This window comes from Rhinatrema bivittatum, chromosome 13, assembly GCF_901001135.1.
Source record: "Rhinatrema bivittatum chromosome 13, aRhiBiv1.1, whole genome shotgun sequence".
Lineage (NCBI taxonomy): Eukaryota > Metazoa > Chordata > Amphibia > Gymnophiona > Rhinatrematidae > Rhinatrema > Rhinatrema bivittatum.
The window spans coordinates 35,756,659-35,779,403 of record NC_042627.1 but is presented as its reverse complement, the minus strand read 5'-3'; the positions used below and the strand labels follow the sequence as shown (position 1 = coordinate 35,779,403).

The window sequence follows — 22,745 nt, the reverse complement described above, 5'->3', positions numbered from 1 at the left end:
CAGGGAGGCTTTTCCTCACATACTTTGCTGATGTGGGAAAATAGCAAGGAGGATGCATACTTTCACCAGCCCACTCACCTTGAACCCCAACCCTCACTGCTGTTCATTTTTTCTGTAGGGATAAATATGCACAAATTCAACAGCTTGTAGACTTTTCCCCTGGTTCAGGCCCAGGGCGATTTTCAAAAGAGGATACATCACAGGTAAACACTTGTTCACCCATGTGAAAATCCCTTTGAAAATTACTACAATTAATCTTCAAAAAAAAAAAAAAAGTACAAGCGTTGAAGGCATGCTGCTAAATGCACATACTTTACACTTCTGTCTTACAACATGTGAGGCTACATGTATACTTTTAGCCACAATAACCACCTGATAGTGAAACACAATGTACACGGGTGCCTTGTGTTTGAAAACTGGCCTGTTTTGTGAGGGCTTCACATTATGCACGTAATTTGGCTGTCAGGTGCCCGTATTGAAAATTTATGCTAAAAGGTACACTGAAACCCTATCACACATGAGAAAGTGATGCAAATCATCCAGCTCTACTTTATTTTCTTATGGCAACAATCGCACAGCTCTTTAAGCATTTCACATTTTGCATTCTGCAGAAAACAGAAGGCAAACAAATAAACCTGTCATTCGATGAGCAGAGTAAATAACCAACAGATGCACGCATAATGAGAAAAAGACACATAGGAAGAGGATACATAACTATAAGCATTCTGACAGATTATCCCTTCTCTAAGGAAATATTGAACAGACTGGAAAGTGTCTGTTGATGACGTTTTAAGTCGTATGGAACATGGTAGCAATTTGAGAATTTCTAACAATACAATACAATAGTCTTATCCTTGATTGAACTACGTAATTATAGATAGCTTTAAAAATGATGGTAGAATATGGAGAACCAGCAGTAATTGGAGGCTTCATGAGCTCCATACTGCTGAATTAAGTTTGCCGTAGTTCTTTTTTTTAGTTTGACCTTTACCACTCACCTCATGCTGAACTGAAAAGGGAGGACTGAGCCCAGGACTCGCTCTGTGGTTGGCCAAATGGTCCATTTTATTTCTTACGCAGCTATTGCAGCAGCTTCAGTCTCTGGTGCAGTGTCATTGCAGACACTGGCAGGGGAAGGATGGCCACCAAGATCCCCAAATTCCACAACAACCTTAAGCTCGAAGACACCAAGTTTCTCCTGTTGAGTCAGCAATGGGAGATCTTGCTGACATGTCCATAAAACAGGCTACTGTGGATGACATTGGGAAGTTCAGCGCTGCAGAGGGGGAGCCATTGGAGCGGCAGTGGCAAGAATAGACACAGGAAGTGGCAGAGGGTCTCAGAAGAGTTGGTGGTTTTTCGGGAGAAGGTAGTCGGTTTCTTGCTGGCAGCTGTATCAGTCAAGGTGCCTGGAATAGGTCAGCCCTGAGTGGCTCTGAGAATCAACATTTTTTTGTGGAACAGGATTGGAAACATCCCATCAGGAGTACTCCAGGTTAGGGATGTGAATCGTGTCCTCGATCGTCTTAACGATCGATTTCGGCTGGGAGGGGGAGGGAATCGTATTGTTGCCGTTTGGGGGGGTAAAATATCGTGAAAAATCGTGAAAAATCGTTAAAAATCGAAAAATCGAAAAATCGAAAAACCGGCACATTAAAACCCCCTAAAACCCACCCCCGACCCTTTAAATTAAATCCCCCACCCTCCCGAACCCCCCCCAAATAACTTAAATAACCTGCGGGTCCAGCGGCGGTCCGGAACGGCAGCGGTCCGGAACGGGCTCCTGCTCTGAATCTTGTCGTCTTCAGCCGGCGCCATTTTCCAAAATGGCGCCGAAAAATGGCGGCGGCCATAGACGAAAAAGATTGGACGGCAGGAGGTCCTTCCGGACCCCCGCTGGACTTTTGGCAAGTCTCGTGGGGGTCAGGAGGCCCCCCACAAGCTGGCCAAAAGTTCCTGGAGGTCCAGCGGGGGTCAGGGAGCGATTTCCCGCCGCGAATCGTTTTCGTACGGAAAATGGCGCCGGCCATACGCGTATGGCCGGCGCCATTTTCCGTATGGAAAATGGCGCCGGCAGGAGATCGACTGCAGGAGGTCGTTCAGCGAGGCGCCGGAACCCTCGCTGAACGACCTCCTGCAGTCGATCTCCTGCCGGCGCCATTTTCCGTACGAAAACGATTCGCGGCGGGAAATCGCTCCCTGACCCCCGCTGGACCTCCAGGAACTTTTGGCCAGCTTGTGGGGGGCCTCCTGACCCCCACGAGACTTGCCAAAAGTCCAGCGGGGGTCCGGAAGGACCTCCTGCCGTCCAATCTTTTTCGTCTATGGCCGCCGCCATTTTTCGGCGCCCCCCACAAGCTGGCCAAAAGTTCCTGGAGGTCCAGCGGGGGTCAGGGAGCGATTTCCCGCCGCGAATCGTTTTCGTACGGAAAATGGCGCCGGCAGGAGATCGACTGCAGGAGGTCGTTCAGCGAGGCGCCGGAACCCTCGCTGAATGACCTCCTGCAGTCGATCTCCTGCCGGCGCCATTTTCCATACAGAAAATGGCGCCGGCCATACGCGTATGGCCGGCGCCATTTTCCGTACGAAAACGATTCGCGGCGGGAAATCGCTCCCTGACCCCCGCTGGACCTCCAGGAACTTTTGGCCAGCTTGTGGGGGGCCTCCTGACCCCCACGAGACTTGCCAAAAGTCCAGCGGGGGTCCGGAAGGACCTCCTGCCGTCCAATCTTTTTCGTCTATGGCCGCCGCCATTTTTCGGCGCCATTTTGGAAAATGGCGCCGGCTGAAGACGACAAGATTCAGAGCAGGAGCCCGTTCCGGACCGCTGCCGTTCCGGACCGCCGCTGGACCCGCAGGTTATTTAAGTTATTTGGGGGGGGTTCGGGAGGGTGGGGGATTTAATTTAAAGGGTCGGGGGTGGGTTTTAGGGGGTTTTAGTGTGCCGGCTCACGATTGTAACGATTTATAACGATAAATCGTTAGAATCTGTATTGTATTGTGTTCCATAACGGTTTAAGACGATATTAAAATTATCGGACGATAATTTTAATCGTCCTAAAACGATTCACATCCCTACTCCAGGTCAATGTTTGCAAGACCTAAAATTATTACTATAGAAGGTATATAGGAAGATACTGCAGGGATGAAAAAGTCCCTCTGGGCAGATATCTCAGTTATTGATATAGCTTAAGATTCCATAACTAACTCTAAACTTCAGGAGATGGAGACTTTTTTTTTTTTTTTTAAATAAGATCCAGAGTACTACAATGAGGGGCTTTATTTTAGTTAAATTTCACCTGCAAATTTGCAATTAAATATGCAAAACCTTTTATGAGCCTTCCCAGTTAGCTGTCTCAAGATGCTTCCTTAATCTCCCCCATACAACTCCTGTGCTAATCACTTGACTTAATTGTTAATCCGTTAACCTGTGAATAATTACATTGCTGTAGACCTGCTCTCCTTTCTTTTCTTCCTACTGGTTTGCTTTTTCGCTTTTTCACTAGATCTGAAAATTGAATTTCTTCATAATTTTGTGGCCTGGTAGCATATTGACTATGGTACTGCTTTCCCTTTCTTAGGATTGCATCAGGTGTTTGCTTGGTTTTTTTTTAAGATTTTTTATATAATCAAGGCTATTCTAAAATTTTAATAACCATTAATAAAACAGATAATAGTAGATGATACACAATTTATAATCTTATTTTATTATATGGGGTATAAATGGTTAATTACACATAAAATATAGCAAGTTTTGAAAAGCAAAATCACTTAAGAGCACTACTTTACTAGTATATACTCAGTTTGTAGGTCAAATTCTAATTGGTAGCACCTAAAAGCTTTGATGAATTTCTGGAACTGGGCCACTAGGTGGTGATCAAACATCACAAATCTGAATGTGCACACAAACCTAGCAAGGCTAAGAATAATTTGGCATCTAGCAGTAGTACTAACTAAATACTTTTACAAAGAACCAGCCTGTTTCTTGGTTGTAACACTTCTTTATTTGGTATTCTTATTCCTAGATCTCCTTTCTTTTTATTGTATAAATATCTTTTTTATATTTTTCGTATAAAACATGTATTTGGGTTATGATCACCCTTTGTTGGATGCCCAGTGGAAGAACAGCACCTAAGCTGAAAAAAGTCCTTGAAATGGCATTAGAAGCCACATGCTGGACAGAACCCAGCATTCTCCCAAACTAATCTTCCCTGCTTCTCATCTATTTCTGTCCTCCTCAGCTTCTCCCTTTACTCTGCTTTCACCTTGACTACCAAAATGCATCAAACTGTTCCACTGTTATACAGGCCTTGCCTGCCCTCTGCCTGCAATACTGGCTCACTTCATTTCCTCACTTCCATCGGCTAAACTGTGTTTGTTTTAAGGGTGCAAATGTTGGACAGTGCCATTGTAACCGACGAAAGCCTTCTTCCCAGATCACCAGCCCAGAGGTCTCAGAAGAATTTCTGTGGAACGGTCCCCTCAGAAACCCGATCGCTGAACTCAGCGGTGGCCACTCACCAGGTGCGTCTGGGGGATCGCTCCGCCACCAAACTACCGGACCCACTGGGGGGCTAAAATAGCGTCCCCGGTACCTCCTGGCTGGCTCGCCAAATGTAACCGTCTCTTTTTAGTCAGTAAGGAGGTCCAGACAACTGATCCGTAAAGATAGACTTTTATTGCCAGCAAGATGCAGCTAAGACAAAGGCTCAGTACAACTGCATGCCACGCCCCCTTCGGAGCAAACTTTTATGCACTTTACAACTCTTATCTTTCACACATGCGTTCTGGTTTTTGCTGAACAAACATTTCACAAATTGCTGAACAAGCATTAGCTAGCGTGGTCCTCTAGTAGGTGTAGCTTATGATCAGACTATTGTTTCGTCATTTAATTGACGTGTTAGACATTTTACATCGGCATTCGTATTAATACAATACAAAGTATTATTCCAAAATGGAGTTACGTTACGTTACGCTAAAAGTTAGTGCGCTACTGCGTCACTACGCATTACGTATCATTTGCATTGCAAATATTAGTATGTTCAAGATGGCTGTGCGTTTCACTGCTGGCATGATTAGTCGGAGGATGTTCAGTTGCTCGTTCGTACTTCAGGGGGGGTCACGAAATTGAACCCCTTCACCATAATGCAACCACCAAAGTATTTTACTTACAATTCCATTCTGTACGCTGAATCCTAGCTGGTATTTCAGATCGGGTCGTTTTATCAGAACAGTCGTGACGGGCGGGCAACTGACAATGTTCAGCTTAACTTGTGTTTGGTTCTTCAGAGCCTGAAAAAGTACAGTGGTACATATTACCAGAATACATTTCACCAATTCCTGACAGCACAGAGGGATAACCATGCTGGTGGCACCTTACAGGCATGAGCTTTCCAGGACGAGTCCACTTTGTGAGATGCATGAAGTTGGAGCAGGTGGTCAGGAGGAGGATACAAAGTAGAGGAAGGACATGAAGGATTGCGCAGCAGGGTATGGAGAGAGTATGATAATTTCAGCACAGATTAATTAATTGACACCTATAGTGGGTGAGACAAACCATTGACATAATCTTGCTCTTAAACTTCAGATTTAGGTTCTTTAGATCCTATGTATTTTTCCCTAGAAGCTAAACTATTAAATTCTCCACAATGCAGATTTTTGGCGAATAAGAGGAATCTAACAGTAAAAGTTACTCACTGCCACAATTTACCGAGTTTACAAGATCCCATGTCTGCTGTATTGCACACAGAGCTCAGAACATGTCACAATGCTATTTATTCCTACAACTTGTGTTCAGTTGTTTATGCCAATACTTAGATGATGTCATAATGCTATTTAATTTTCCTACTTTTGTGTTCAGTAGTTTTAGATAAACAAAGGTCAAAAATGGGAAAAAAAATGTTTTACACAGAAATATTCCTGTTCAACCCAAAATTCGAAAGTTTTTCCCAGCTGCAAAACAACGCATATCTTTATCTGAAATGTTAGGCACCTTGATGATCCCTTGGCATGTTGCAAGAGGAAGACCGACTAAACTTGTCCCATTGATTGACATGATCTGGTCTCCAATGCTGAGCTTCCCTGAGCGGGCTGCGGGCCCTCCGTTCATCATATTAGCCAGGATGACAGTTGGCAGAATGGAGCCCCAGCCTGATTCCACAATCACCACGCCCAGAATTTCGCCCTTATGTTTTTCAAGCTGCAGCTGCAAATGCAAAAAAGAAATACATCTAGCTAGCTCCCACCTTGTTGTTTTGTATTTTACAACTCTGCAGTAAACTTGTGGATTCTTGCTCGTAGTATTCACTGAAAACAAAATCTCAGAACCTGCCTGGCTATTTCATGCTAAAAGTCACTGGGATTTCATATAATCTGATAGTAATTTGGAACATCTCCAATACATTTTTTGAAGTGTTTTGTTGCAATTGATTGCTGTGATAATAACCTTTCAGCTGGCTCTACAGTAAGTGTTTTTGAAGCCTTTTCTTTTCCTCTTCCTCTGCTGCTCCTAAATGTACATTTCACAAACATTATGGGCCAGATTTTCTAACCTACGTGCGGGCGTAGATTTGTGCGCGCAACCCGTCGTGCACAAATCTACGCCCGATTTTATAACATGCGTGCGCAGCCGCGTGCATGTTATAAAATCCGGGGTCGGCGCGCACAAGGGGGTGCACACTTGTGCACCTTGCACGCGCCGAGCCCTAGGGGAGCCCCAATGGCTTTCCCCGTTCCCTCCGAGGCCGCTCCGAAATCGGAGCGGCCTCGGAGGGAACTTTCCTATCGCCCTCCTGCACCTTCCCCTCCCTTCCCCTATCTAACCCACCCCCCAGCCCTACCTAAATTCCCCCCACCTTTATTATTTAAGTTGCGCCTGCCTCTGGGCAGGCGTAGGTTGCATGCGCTGGCCAAGTGCCGGCGCGTGATTCCCTGGCCTAGCAGGCCTTTGGAGGCTTCTGGCCACGCCCCGCCCCTTTTCTCAAGCCCCAGAACATACACGCGTCCTGGGGCTTGCGCTCATCGCCGAGCCTATGCAAAATAGGCTCGGCTCACGCAGGAGTGGGTTTTCGGGGTTACATGCGTAACCCTTTGAAACTCCGCCCCTATGGCTACAAAATGAGGGCATCATGCAGCAGGCACAAATACAAGGCCTCTACTATAAAATAGGACCCATCTTCCAATGGCTATTGTAGAATTCTGCATGAAGCCAAGCCAGCAGATTATTTGCCAGTTTAATTATTTGTAGTAAAATAAACTTCTCCTGGGCAAAAAACCCAGTCAACAAAACTAGGACTGACAGAAAATATTTTCTAAGAAAATGATTGTTTGTTTTTGTGTTGAAGAGTTATTTACTCCAGGAATTCTGTTTTGGTGCTGTAGGAAGAAGGGGCAGTTACTAAAAATGAGAGAAATCCAACATGCTGCAGAGAAAAGCAATGAAAGCCTGCCAAAAGCATAAAGAGAAATAGTAATTGCAGATATTAATGAAAAATGCCTGGTTTTACCCCATTTTCAAAGGCATTTTCAAGCTAAAAATATAAACAAAGAGGAAGAAAAATGATAAAGAATGTGAAGAAGACATTTATAGACTCTGTATATGTCTAAGATTTGCTCCTTTATTCATGTAAGGCGGTGAAATGACCACACATAATAAACAAATTGGTGTTTCATTTTACATTCAACACACAGTATAGCGTGGCCTCCTCATAAAGGGTAAAACCTAGAGGTATAAACTGAGACTGAGACACATTAGATTGGTCTGAGGCTCGCCTATCTATGAGAAGGAGGTAAAATAAGTGTTTTGCATTGAGCATACAATATTTTGCACCAAGACCAACTACAAAAGTCTAGTCTATACAAGAAAATAATTGCAAAGTGAGAAAACTGACTTTTGCAGAAAAGTATGTTATAGAAAAAGACACCACCATTCTATCAGAAATGATCAGAAATGCAGATTTAACAAACAAAGGAACAAGGATGAGCCTAAAGGATTTTACTTAGCTGAAACTAAAGCTAATATACCATTATACCGAGTGAATCTGTGTTTCAAAATAGAAAGAGAACCTGCTTAAAGGTGCTGCATGGCAGATAAAACTCATGCAATATGTCATCTTTCTGACAGAAATGATCTTGGTGTTCATGCAAGTTATTCCTCAACACTGTAGTAAAATGTAATGCTACTGCTAAAATAAACATTTCTTCCAGACAGGCTCAAGCATTTGGAAACAAAAAACATATATATTAATTATTAAGGTACTGTATCTTTTCTTGATTTAAACCCTAGATAAAATAATGTGATTATTGTACCTCTTTACAGTTCTCTGAGTTAGAGAAATGTATCAGGTCATCATTATACATTTCTTGAGTATTAATTATGTCACTGTAGTCTTTCTGACTGAGATCTTCAGGGTTAATTCCATTGGCTCTTAAAAATTCCTGGTAGGCCACACTAAAAGCCTGCCCAATGGACTGAGCTATCAGCTGTGCCTGCAAAATAAAAGGAGATTGTAATCAAAAACCTATACAGGATTCTGAAAAGCTACTGCAAGATATCAGAGGTAGCCTTCATCGGGGTCACACCTTTCATACAGGAAGAGAACTTCAAAAGCTACAATGTCTGCTCAGAAAATACTAAAATGCAACAAAAAGCAGAGTTTACAGAAATGAGGCATCCAGACAGCATTTACATTCACCTTGACTGTAGCAGTGCACCATGAAAATAAGAGGGTCTTATACTTGAGCCTCAGTAAAAGACATGTAATGTTAGCAGGTACTGGGAGAGACACCTGTGTAGCTTCAGGGATCCAAGCTGACCACATAACAACAGTAAAGATTTCAGCATGAGAGCAATTCCCCTCCCATCCCATTTGACATTGCCTCCACCCAAGAAATCATCAGGAGAGGTAAAGGGGAAAGTGGATCAAAAATATCCAGAACTGCAAATCCTCCTAAAATAATTAAAGGCACTGAAAACTGTAGGAAGACAATGATTCTTAATATTTTATTCCCTGAAACCAGAACAGAATTTATACCCCAATAATTGAAATGTTGCTTATAAATTTGGAAATTTCTGGCTACTTTACCTGTTGTAATTTTGAAAAAAAGCTTTGGGATTATACCCAACCAAATTAATCTCATCTGAAGGGCCTTGCCACTTAAAATCCCTCTTAGCCAATCCATACACCACTCCTAGCCCTCAAGAACTATCAAGAGGTTGGGTGTTCAGGATACTCCTGATTATTATGCATGAGATAAATTTGCATACATGCTGCCTCCATTGGGACTAGGAGTGAAAACCACTTCCAAAGACTGTTTTCTTTATATATTCTTTCTAAGCATAGGACTAGTATTCTTTTAAATGTAAATTAAAGGTATTTTTTAAATCATAATTGATTTTGAAATAAAATACCTGTAGCATCATGTCTAACATTCAATGTAACAATTGTGCTGCATTAGTCATAAGGCAGTCCATCTGGAGACTTAGAGCTTGCCCTATCTATGTCCAGTTGTTTGCATGAAGAAAAGAATTCTCAACTAAGAAGGAATTGGCTGAAATTAAAAGAGCTCTCCTCATTATATAACATCAATAAAATCTTCCCCAACTCCAAAAGAAATTTTAAAAACTCAGGAAGAAATGTATTACAATGTGTTCTGGTCAAGTAAAATCAGTGACACAGACACCCATCCTCCAAATGATACCCATACAAAATGACTTTACTGCAATGGAAAATTGTAATTCTCTGGAAATGGAATCTGAAGTTTGAGATGAAGGAAGGCACTCAAATGCATGCAAAATTCTCAAAGCATAATCAAATGATCTCTAAATAAAATCTTCTGCATTAACTTGGAGAAATATTGTGAGTGGCACTAAAAATGTCTTCCAGAATCCTCATCTAGCAGAAATGCAAATTAGATTGAAAGTGAATCAAGGAAGAATGTAGATATTCTAAAATTGATGATATAATCTATTTAGGAATTATACGTTGTCAATGTAGTGCAAAGAGGTTTCCAGAATTTGGGAGAGGGTCTTAAATACATGGTAAAGACCTTGGGACTTAATTTTCAAAAGAATTTACACACTTAAATGCACTTTGGGGTAGATTTTCAGATGTATGCACGAACATACACGTATGCATGGTACCCGGCTCGCACACATGAATGCCCGATTTTATAACTTGCGCGTGCAGGCACGTGCAAGTTATAAAATTGGGGCTCAGTGCGCACAAGGGGGTGCACACTAGTGCATCTTGCATGCACAGACACCCATGGGCTTCCCCCGTTCCCTTCCCCCTAACCTAACCTTCCCCCTGTTCCCCTAACCTACTTTACATGGAACCTAATACGGTTCCATGTAAAGCTCCGCTATCTGTTGAGCAGTTCTTCGTTTTATGTAAACCGGAGTGATTTGTAGTCCCTACTAGAACTTCGGTATATAAAAATTAAAAATAAATAAAATAAATAAATAACCTTTCCCCCCCAGCCCTACTCTAAACTCCCCCAAAATTCTTAACAAACCTTTTGCGCCTGCCTGGAGGCAGGCGCAGGTTGCACACGCCAGCAGCCTGCTGGCACATGATCCTCCGACACAGCGGCAAATGGCCACTGTGTTGGAGGCCTCTGGCCCCGCCACCACCCCGCCCCTTTAGTAAAGCCCCGGGACTTAGATGCGTCCCAGGGCTTTACGCGTGTCACTGGGCCTTTTGAAAATAGGCCCAGCGCACGTAAGGCGATTTACCCGCATAGAGCTTTTAAAATCCGGTCCTTTATGCGCATAAGTGGACTTTTGAAACTTGCAACAATATATGCTATTGAATTGTCAATAGATTTTTCGTATGTAAAACAGTAACTTTCAAAAGGGGTGTATGGGATTCCATTGCTGCATGTGCATTGGGATATACCCAGGAACCAGCTATTTTATATTTATTTATTTAAAATGTATATATCGCCTATCAATGTTATAGGTGGTTTACACTAAAACATTCATAATCAATAAAAGAAATATCAAAAACATTAAATGAACAATAAATAGTAATTACAAATCATGGTAAAAATAATAAAAACAAAAAATGATAAAAACATCAAGTATGACAAATAAAAACATATGCGCAAATTTGCATGTATGTTCTAAAATAGCATAGGTGCATGTAAGCGTGCATGCAACTGGGCACACACAACCATGCACATCAGGATATGAACCGTACAAGTTGGGAAATTTTATAACAAGCGCGTGTCCACACCATTGCCAGTTCATCCACCTGTTAGTCCAGACTAGTTCTTTAGCCTGCACTTCCCCCAGTTACCCCAGACCCTTTAAACCCCTCAGAAATGTTTTTTGGGTTTTTTTTAAAGTTACACCTCCTCCATAACAGAACTAAAGTTAAGCGGCACTAGATCTGGGCGCGCTCACATCTCTTGGCCACTGTCCAGAATGCCCATGCCCCACCCAAACACACCCCCTTTTATTCTGCGTGAGATGTGCACACAGCGGGAGATATGTGCGCATGTATGTGGCTTTTAAAATACAGCGGGTGCGTGTAAGACCTACATGTGCATGCATCTCCCAATTTTGGTGCATGCCAGACTTTTAAAATTCACCAAGTGCGTAAAAGTAAACACTGTTCTGTTGCAACCTCTCAAGCAAAAGCACAGCCCAGACCTTGAGAAAACTAAGATGTGTACTGACCCTTTGAAATATCTAGCCTGTCTGACTAAATTAAATTCTTCTCCCATTAATGCAAACCCAGCATCAGTTGCAGCACTGAAAGTCAGAGCCTTCCCAAACAATTCCAGGGGCACACTTACAACAACCACCAATGGAGTCCCAAAACCTTACCTGCCACAGCCAACATGGCTCCCAGGTCTAGCCAAAGCAGTCTGGAATTTAAAAAGTCTCACATAATTTTGTTTCCAAATCATTGTCTCAACTCACAGAGATTTTCCCAGAGAAGCTGATAGGGGCTGCCTGCATGATGGCTGCTGAAGAAGCTCCCAGCACAGATATATTAAACACATATCTCCTGGAAGTCCAAGGTAACAAGTCTCTGTTCTGTCTCCAGGAACCTCCAGTATTTCTTGTCAACCAGTGAGCAAAGTGAGAACACTGTTAAAGCCTCTGCCTCAAGATTAGCTCAATCCAGCAGCTGTAGTTCTAACTCAACCTTTGGAGGACTCCAGTCCAGATGATCCATTCTGGGAAGAATAGTCCAGTGTAATGTACCAATTTTAACAAGTGCAATCCATTCCAGCTGAGCATTTCCAGTCAGAATTTGTAGCCACAGTCTTGTTCTAGAGGGAGTCTGCTTTGGCTAGCCCTCTGCCAAATTTGAGGGAGCCCAGTTCAGCCTTGCCACTCCAAGAGGAGCTCAGGCCAATCAGGTCACTCTAGGAAGAGCCCAACTTGGCCATGCTGCTCTGGGAGGAGCCTAGTTCAGCCATTCTAGTCCAGGAGGATTCCAGTCCAGCCATGCCACTCTGGGAGGAGCCCCAGTTTAGCTGTGCCACTCCGGGAGGAGCCCCAGTTCAGTCTTGCTGCTCTGGGAGCAGCCCCAATCTACCATGCCAGTAGTTCAACTCTCCACTCACCCAATGCCAGTGGTCCAGTTTTCCAAGGATCTTGAGCCAGTGGCCTTATGCTCCAGTCACCCTGTGCCAGTGGTTCTGCTTTTTGGACACCCTGAGTCAGCAGTCCTCTTACCTAGGCAGCCTGACTACCCAGCAGAGGGCACTCTTCCAGAACCAGACTGCCCAGCAGAGGGCATGCTTCCAGAGCCAGACTGCCCAACAGAGGGCATGCTTCCAGAGCCAGACTGTCCAACAGAGGATGCTGTTCTAGCCACTACATGCTAATTTAGATGTCCAGACTTTTAGTCAAGCCTTGCCTTGTCTACCCAGCCATAGTCCCCATGGAAAGTGGGCCCCAGGAAGAGGGGAGTCTTAAAGAGGGGGAACTCTTAGGATTTTGCTTGCCACGCAGTCTCATCTATCCCTGTTGACAGTTGCAATTATGCTTCCCTACCAGCAGAAACCTCTAACAAGTTCTACTTCCAGCCATCGGAGCCATCTGTTGCTGCCAGCCTGACTATCACTGCGGCACAGCCTTCCAGCCTCAAGGAGCCCTCAGTGAGTTAAGCCACCTGCCTTGCCTAGATCTTCCTCCTTGCCTGTACCACACTCATTGGATAAGGGAGGCTTTCCCAAATTTGTCCTGTTGTCTCTACAGTCATTCAGATTTTTAGATATGCACAATGAATATGCATGAGTTGTATGGTTGGTACCAAGTATTATTATACTCTGGTAGAAAGTCCATCAAGCTAGGATGAGAGAACATGTAGAAATCTCATCTTTGTGTGACTTTCCTCACTCCACATGACATCAAATCTTCACTGGGGTGTACTGTGCTGTTCATACGTCTCACTCTGCATGTAAAACTGGCCCCAAAACCCTACACCATCATCAAAACCTCACCTCAAGTTACTAGCTGGCCCTCCTATAGCAGTATAAATAATTGACTACTATGTGTACTACCCCAGAGGCTCTCTCTCTCTCTCCACACTCTACTCCCTCTCCCCTTTCCCTAAAATGCCCGAAACGGAGTTTGCAATATTTATCACAAATTGCATTACGGACGTTTCGGGCATATCACACAGTTTAACGCCAGAAAAAAGGTGTAGTTATTTCCGGCGTTAAAAACATGCAATAGTGTATGTTTGCTACAGTGAGATAATACCCCTTGTTTTATTTATCCTGCCCAAACCCCTCCCCAATCCCATGTCTTTAAATACATTTGCCAAATTTGCATTTGCGCTGCGATAACTATCACATGCATTATGGCGTTATTGTGGGCGTTAACGCCATAATGCACTTTGATGAATGACCCTGTAAGTTTTGAATTTTTCTAAAAAGGAGGCCATTTGGATATTACAAACTCCTTCACCTTCAACATAAGAAATTGCCAAGCTGGGTCAGACCAAGGGTCCATCAAGCCCAGCATCCTGTTTCCAACAGAGGCCAAACCAGGCCACAAGAACCTGGCAATTACTCAAACACTAAGAAGATCCCATGCTACTGATGCAATTAATAGCAGTGGCTATTCCCTAAGTAAACTTGATTAATAGCCGTTAATGGACTTCTCATCCAAGAACTTATCCAAACCATTTTTGAACCCAGCTACACTAACTGCACTAACCACATCCTCTGGCAACAAATTCCAGAGCTTTATTGTGCATTGAGTGAAAAAGAATTTTCTCCAATTAGTCTTAAATGTGCTACTTGCTAACTTCATGGAATGCCCCCTAGTCCTTCTATTATTCAAAAGTGTAAATAACCGATTCACATCTACTCGTTCAAGACCTCTCATGATCTTAAAGACCTCTATCATATCCCACCTCAGCCGTCTCTTCTCCAAGATGAACAGCCATAGACATCGATGGGATCTCTATCCCTTTTGTGAACTTAGCATGGAACTTAGGTTTTTATCTTGACTTGATTCTCATATTCGAAAAATAACCCAAGCTGGTGGTTTCAAGTTATGCTTATTAGGACATTTATATTATATATTGTCAGTGACTGACAATATATAATATAAATGATTGGTTATAGTAATTCTTTGTTGATTGGACAACTGAAAACCTATTCAAAATTCTAGAATTTTTCTTTAAGGCTATCTCTGGCATGGGCCCTTCTTATTTGTCTGAGCTATTACCAAGGTATTCTCCAATTAGAAATTTAAGATCACAACATGATTTTTTGCTTACAATGTTGGCTTCGTGGACCCTTGGGCCGATTGGAACCGATGGAATAGCTGCAGTCAGGGTTCGCAGCAGTGGTTCCGACCGGGAGGCGGCAGATGCAGGCCCGAGGATGGCTGGCGGAAGGTACCACGAAGAGCCCTATGCGACCAAGGGCTTTGGCAAGGAAGAAGGGGACGGTGGAACTGGCGCGGTGGTGTGAAGATCTTCGCCCTGGAAGCTGATCCTCCCCCGAGAGGAGCTCGTAGGAGTCCGGCCGCTGGGACTTAGGAGATTCACCCTGGAAGCCGGAGTCCCCCCAGGAGGAGCCCGTAGGAACCCGGCTGCTGGGACTTAGGAGGGCCCGCGGGGGCCGAGTCAGACGGAGTCCAAGGTCGAGCGCCAGAGGATCGTCGCTTGCCAGTCCAGAGCCGTGTACCAGAGAATCGTCGCTTGCCAGTCCAGAGCCAGGAGCCAAGGGATCACCATACGCCAGTCCGAGGTTGAAAGCCAGAGAGTCACCGTAAGCCAGTCCAGAGTCGAAAGCTAGAGAGTCGCCGTAAGCCAGTCCAGAGTCGAAAGCCAGAGAATACCAGAAGCCAATCCAAAGTCAAAAGCCAAGCGGAGATCAGACGACACAGGAACGCAGCAACTGAAGACAGGAACACCTGGGAACCTCGTTGCAAGGCCCTGAGAGCAGGGACTGCAGGGCTTAAGTAGCCCAGCAGCCTCTGACGTCACCCGAGGGAGGAACCAAGTTCCCCCGCGCTTGGCCCTTTAAATTTGCAGCCAGGACGCGCGCGTGCGCCTAGGGGGCGGAGCCAGCCGCGGCGAGACGCCGGCTGCTCCGCCGGAGCGGAAGCGTGGCGGCAGAAGGAGGTGCAGGCCCGGGCGAGGTGCGCCAGCAGCGGGGGAGCGGCGGCAAGGGTCCCTGGAGGCCCGGGGAGGGCAGAGCGGGCCTGGATGCCCGGCGAGGTAGGCGGCGCTCCCGGGGCCGGCCCGGGACCGCAACAGTACCCCCCCTCCTACACCCCCTCCCGGGAGGCCGCAGCTTGTCCAGGTGCCCGGAATGGAACTGGCGAAGAAGGTCCTTATCCAGGATATGTGAAGAGGGTTCCCAGGAATTCTCTTCTGGGCCATATCCCTCCCACGACAGAAGGTATTCCCACCGATGGCGGCGACAACGGACATCCAACACTTCTTTCACTGTGTATGTCGCTCCCTGGTCTGATGAGATATCCGTGGGCTCTGGCGGAGGAGCCCGAAATCGGGAGAGAACCATTGGCTTCAGTAAAGACACATGGAAGACATCATGGATCTTGAGGGTCGAAGGCAGTCGTAGCCTATAGGACACTGCCCCAATACGTTCGGCCACCGGAAAGGGTCCAATATAACGGGGCGCCAATCTCATGGAGGGAGTCTGCAATTGAAGGTGTTTGGTGCTCAACCACACTCTAGATCCGGGTAAGAAGACCGGAGCGGCCCGTCGAGACCGATCCACGTACTGCTTGAAGCGGGCTGCGGTCCTACCAAGTTTCTCCTGGGTGGTGTGCCAGAGGTGGCGGAGCTGGCTGGCCGTCAGTTGCGCCGCTGGAGAAGAGACCTGTAGAGCTAATGGTAGCGGTGGCTTGGGAACCCTCCCATAGACCATCTGGAAGGGAGGTTGTAACGTGGCGGAGTGTTTGTGGCGATTGTAAGAAAACTCAGCCCATGGTATGAGAGAGGCCCAATTGTCTTGGAGGTCTCCTACAAAGGCTCGAAGGAAGGTTTTCAGGGTGCGGTTAGTCCGTTCCACTTGTCCGTTGCTCTGAGGGTGAAATGCTGTGGTGAAATCCAATTGTATCCCGAATTTCCTACACAGTGCCCTCCAGTACTTGGCTGTGAATTGAGGGCCCCGGTCCGAGGTAATGTGCGAGGGCAGTCCGTGTAATCGAAAAATATGATGGACGAATAGGTTGGCCAGTTCTGGAGCCGTGGGCAGCTTGGCAAGAGGCACAAAGTGGGCCATTTTTGAAAACCGGTCAACCGTGACCCAAATTACAGTTTTACCCTCTGACGGAGGCAGTTCCACGATGAAATCTGTGGAAATGTGTGACCATGGTTCTGTGGGAATAGGAAGCGGCTGGAGCAGGCCCCAGGGACGGCCCGGTAGTGGTTTCTGCTGTGCGCACGTGGGACACGATTGGACGTAGTGCCGGACATCTTCCTTGACCCGTGGCCACCAATAGAACTCTGTTAGAAGCTCAAGAGTCCGGGCAATACCTGGGTGACCAGCCGTCAGAGAGTCGTGCGCCCACGCTAGGACCCTCCTTCTCGAACGAGCTGGAACTACCGTCTTCCCAGCTGGTCCTAGGTCTGTGGCCACCAGTTGAACCTTGGCCGGGTCCAGAATGTATTGGGGAGCTTCCAAAGCATCCTCAACTTCCGTGGCACGAGAGAGGGCATCAGCCCTAGTGTTTTTGGCCGCGGGTCGGTAATGAAGAGAGAAGTCGAATCGACTAAAAAAAAGAGACCAGCGTGCCTGCCGGGGATTGAGCCTCTGGGCGCAGGACAGGTATTCCAGATTTTTGTGGTCAGTGTACACCATGATTGGATGCTGAGCTCCCTCCAGCCACTGGCGCCACTCCTCGAAGGCTAACTTAATGGCCAGCAATTCTTTGTCGCCAATGCCGTAATTTCTCTCTGCGGGCGAAAACTTGCGGGAGAAGTAAGAGCATGGCCAGGACTTGCCATTCTTGGTGGTCTGGAGCAGCACAGCCCCCACCGCTATGTTTGAAGCATCCACCTCTATGATGAACTGGCGCTGAGGATCAGGATGGCGGAGACAAGTGTCCTGCAGAAAGGCCTCCTTGAGATCCTGGAAGGCCTGTACAGTGGTGGGAGGCCACCTTCGCGCATCCGCACCCTTACGAGTGAGGGCTGTCAGGGGAGCCACCAGGCTGGAGTAGTGCGGAATAAACTGGCGGTAGAAATTGGCGAAGCCTAAAAAGCGCTGGATCGCTTTCACTCCCAAGGGTTGCGGCCAGTTCTTGATGGCGGTTACTTTATCCAGGTCCATGCGGAAGCCAGTAGAGGAGACGATGTAGCCCAGGAAAGGCAGTGATTCTTGTTCAAATTGGCACTTCTCCAGTTTGGCATACAACCGGTTCTCCCGTAGTTTCAGCAGAACTTGACGTACGTGTTGACGGTGCGTCGCTAGGTCTTGGGAATATATCAAGACGTCGTCCAGATACACAATGACCAAGGTATATAGGAGGTCACGAAGGACCTCGTTCATCAGATTTTGGAACACTGCCGGGGCATTACAGAGGCCAAATGGCATGACAAGGTACTCGTAGTGACCGTCCCTGGTGTTAAAGGCGGTCTTCCACTCATCTCCCGGGCGGATCCGTACGAGATTGTACGCCCCTCTGAGGTCCAGCTTGGTGAACACTCGGGCCCCTTGCAGACGATCCAGGAGCTCTGGAATCAAGGGCAACGGGTAGCGGTCACGACGAGTGATTTGGTTCAGACCCCGGTAATCAATACAGGGGCGAAGGGACCCATCCTTCTTCCCTACAAAAAAGAACCCGGCCCCAGCTGGGGAGTTAGATGGTCTGATGAAACCCCGTTCTAAGTTCTCCTTTATATAGGCCGACATAGCCTGAGTTTCTGGCAGGGACAGTGGGTAGACCCTCCCACGGGGTGGAGTGGTCCCTGGCAGCAGATTGATAGCGCAATCAAAGGGTCGGTGCTCCGGGAGTAATTCGGCTTTCTCCTTGGAAAAGACGTCCCTGAAGTCGTGATACTGTGGTGGAACCGTCAAGGGGGTCGTGAGGAGAGGTAGCATTTGCAAAAGACGAGCGGGAAGGCAACGATGGAAACACGCCGAACCCCAGGACGTAATCTGAAGCGAGGCCCAATCGATCACTGGCGAGTGTTCCCTGAGCCAGGGTAGACCCAGGACAACTGGATGGATAGACTTTTCGAGAATGAGAAAGGAGATCTCCTCCCTATGCAGGGCTCCGACCTGAAGCTTCAGAGGGCTTGTGCGAGTAGCGATGGTACCCGGAAGTGGAATCCCCTGGATAGAAGAGACACGCACGGGCGGTTCCTGAGGCAGGACCTCGAGCTGGAGCTGCTGCACCAGTTCTTGGAGGATAAAATTCCCCCCGGACCCAGAGTCTAGCAGGGCTAAGGTGTCAAATCCTCCCTCAGGCAGACAAAGTCGTACCGGTACGGTACATGGGGAGTTGGGAGAAATATTGCCTAGAGTCAACTCCCCGCTAGACTCTAGGTTCGGGCGTTTCCCGGACGCTCGGTACAGCGGGCCAGGAAATGTCCCTTGCTCCCGCAGTAGAGACACAGTCCTTGAGTGCGACGGCATCTCCGCTCTTCAGAAGACAGGGGGCCCCTTCCCAATTGCATGGGCTCTTCTGCCGAGGCGGTCGCGGCAGCAGGCGGGGAAGGTCGGGTATGAGGCAGAGTGGTCCTGCGACTGGTCTGTCCCGGCGTGGGTCTTCGCTCACAGAAGAGACGCTGGATGCGTCGATCGACTCGCCCGGCCAGCTCAATCAATTCTTGAAGATCGTCAGGAAGGTCCCGAGCCGCAAGTTCATCCTGGAGCCGTGGTGAAAGCCCTTCCAGGAAAATTCCATGCAGACTGTCTTCACCCCAGGCCAGCTCAGAGGCGAGGGTCTGGAACTCCATCGCGTATTCTTCCAGAGGCCGGTTCCCCTGTCTCAGCTGGAGCAGTTCCGAGGCGGCTGTGGAGGCGCGAGACGGTTCATCAAAGTCTCTCCGAAAAGACTTGACAAACTGCACTAGGTTGTTCAGCCGGAAGTCCTGACGTTCCCAGAGGGACGAAGCCCAGGCCAAAGGTCTTTCATCAAGGAGGGAAATGATATACGTCGTCTTGACTCGATCCGTGGGAAATTGCGCGGGCAGCAGGTCAAAACGGATATAGCATTGATTGAGAAATCCTCGGCACGACTTCGGATCTCCTGAGTACCGGGCTGGTGCAGGCATCTGTACAGGAGCGGTGGAACCCATACTGGCCTGAGACGAAGATGCCACAGAGGCGGCTGCGGAAGCCCCCTCCACGCGATCCGCCAGGTGTTGAACAGTCGACATCAAGGTGTCGAGGCAGATCTGTTGCTGCTGTAGCTTCTGGGCTATGCCCGGAATGGCCTTGAGTCCAGCAAGGTCCGCCGGGTCCATGGCCTTGCAATCTGTTGGCTTCGTGGACCCCTGGGCCGATTAGAACCGATGGAAGAGCTGCAGTCAGGGTTTGCAGCAGTGGTTCCGACCGGGAGGCGGCAGATGCAGGCCCGAGGATGGCTGGCAGAAGGTACCACGAAGAGCCCTATGCGACCAAGGGCTTTGGCAAGGAAGAAGGGGACAGTGGAACTGGCGCGGTGGTGTGAAGATCTTCGCCCTGGAAGCCGATCCTCCCCCGAGAGGAGCTCGTAGGAGTCCGGCTGCTGGGACTTAGGAGATTCACCCTGGAAGCCGGAGTCCCCCCAGGAGGAGCCCGTAGGAACCCGGCCGCTGGGACTTAGGAGGGCCCGCGGGGGCCGAGTCAGACGGAGTCCAAGGTTGAGCACCAGAGGATCGTCGCTTGCCAGTCCAGAGCCAGGAGCCAAGGGATCACCGTACGCCAGTCCGAGGTTGGAAGCCAGAGAGTCACCGTAAGCCAGTCCAGAGTCGAAAGCCAGAGAGTCGCCGTAAGCCAGTCCAGAGTCGAAAGCCAGAGGATACCAGAAGCCAATCCAAAGTCAAAAGCCAAGCGGAGATCAGACGACACAGGAACGCAGCAACTGAAGACAGGAACACCTGGGAACCTCGTTGCAAGGCCCTGAGAGCAGGGACTTAAGTAACCCAGCAGCCTCTGACGTCACCCGAGGGAGGAACCAAGTTCCCCGCGCTTGGCCCTTTAAATTTGCAGCCAGGACGCGTGCGTGTGCCTAGGGGGCGGAGCCAGCCGCGGCGAGACACCGGCTGCTCCGCTGGAGCGGGAGTGTGGTGGCAGAAGGAGGTGCAGGCCTGGGCGAGGTGCGCCAGCGGCGGGGGAGCGGCGGCAAGGGTCCCTGGAGGCCCGGGGAGGGCAGAGCGGGCCCAGACGCCCGGCGAGGTAGGCGGCGCTCCCGGGGCCGGCCCGGGACCGCAACATACAATTCCTTCAATAAAAGAACATCGGTTAGTCAGAACACACTCTTAGGCCTTTTCTATCAGACCCACTTTTATGGAATTTCTTACACAAAGATTTTGTGTTATTAGTGACATTAAGATCTATTGTAAGCAGCTCAAAGTTTATTTTTATTTTCATAAGCTTTTGATAGTGTTTAATGATGCAGATGAGATAAAGAGGATTTACAAAACATATGGAAATAGATTTATTTCAATATTTGTATTATAAGTGGTTTTTTATTTATTTTAATGTATTTTAGTATGGTTGTTTTTAGATTTGTGATATTTGATGATTTATGTATTTATGTAAACTGCATAGTACTATATATTTGATTAATGCAGTATATAAACAAATTAATAACTAAAATAAATAAATCTGTATATACTGAATCTCTAATTTATCTCATGCTTATTCATTGTGGATAAGTCCTGGTTTAAGGCCTTTAGTCATCAACTAATTCTTATCTTGAGTCTTATGGTGAAAAACCTGTCTCTAATGTGTAGTAATGTACATTTTACACAAAAATTCACATAGGTTGTCATAATTTTGTACAAAATTTCTGTACCAAAGAAGGAAACTAGGCATCATTAAATGTTCATGATCTCCTTATTTTTAATGTCAATAACTTTCTGGGAAGCGATTTCATTTCCACTAGATGGCATTTTAGCTCTATGTACACTTGTTACATCACAATGTCTATTTTAAGTATAAAAACTCACCAGTTAATACATTCCCTTCCCCTACTCCCAAATGCTTCACTGATAACAAGTAGCTTGCATTTAGACACTTTTAAAAATTAACCCTTTTATTTTGACTAGGAGTATGCAACCAAAAACGTATTATTGTTTCATTTTGTTTTGTTATATTTTTCATTTTCTGTTTCATTTTAGTGAGCTTTAAATATTGTAATTACATGTTAAAACCCATGTAGTGCATTATCATGATTTAGTGCTCACTAAATTAAACAGCACATCATTACTTCTAACCAAGCAGTAAATCCATCATATATCAAAAAAGGAGAATATAGGGTTTTTCTGACTTGCTTTCGATTCAGGTAAACATGACATATAAAAATATAGGAGGCAGGGTGTACAAGTACATGAGGTTGGTACCATTGTGCTCTATATTGGTTTGGACATGGAGTTAATTTTAGGGGCCCTTGTTTCCATTTCTTAATCATTAATCATTATCTTATACTTGGTTAATGCTGTCCTAGTAGCACTGGATATCAATACTTTCTGAACAAAATGAAACCCTAGGAATGCCCTCAGTCATGCCTCTTTTTACCTGGGTAAATTTTGTGCATTCAACAAATGTGCATACAAAATTTAGCCAGAGAATGAGGGTAAATATTCAAATTACAGGTTTTGTTCAGACAGCTCCAACAGTTACACTGACAGACCTTTTGAATATTGACCTCACTATTATTACAAGTACCCTTCAGTCTGTTCTCACTGGCTTTTCTTTGTGTTGTTCTCCCTTATCCTCAGAATACTAATGAGGTTAAATGACTAGACACAGAGGCTGTCATGTTTGATTTAGATTTTTGCGTTTTCCTCTGACAAGCCTAAACAAGCTGCATTCTACAATAAAGTAAGCTTGGACCAAGTCAATAAACTTCTATAAATAATTTATTCTTAAAAGGACAAGAATTAATCAGCTTGATGAATGAACCTTGGCTGACCTTAGCGAAGGAAATCATAACACCTACCCATCTGTCAGATCTTTCTCAGCTCAGCTCATATCTCACCAACAGTTCTGGACACAAACCAAATGTACAGAGGCTTGAGAACAGTACAGAAAAAAATGCATAAAACCCTCTGAAGACACAGCTTAGTATTTAAATTTTA

General features: G+C 46.4%; 1 protein-coding gene across 3 annotated transcripts in view; it reads right to left on the bottom strand.

Annotated features, from left to right (window-relative positions):
* Positions 1 to 22,745, bottom strand: part of APBA2 (amyloid beta precursor protein binding family A member 2) — a 422,528-nt gene that overhangs the window by 36,639 nt on the left and 363,144 nt on the right. For all 3 annotated transcript variants that reach the window (XM_029575805.1, XM_029575804.1, XM_029575806.1), the window contains 3 exons: positions 8,308 to 8,487; positions 5,993 to 6,205; positions 5,173 to 5,292 (listed from right to left, as the gene is read on the bottom strand). In XM_029575805.1, the coding sequence (XP_029431665.1) occupies positions 5,173 to 5,292; positions 5,993 to 6,205; positions 8,308 to 8,487 (513 nt within the window). The remainder of the gene's footprint in view (positions 1 to 5,172; positions 5,293 to 5,992; positions 6,206 to 8,307; positions 8,488 to 22,745) is intronic.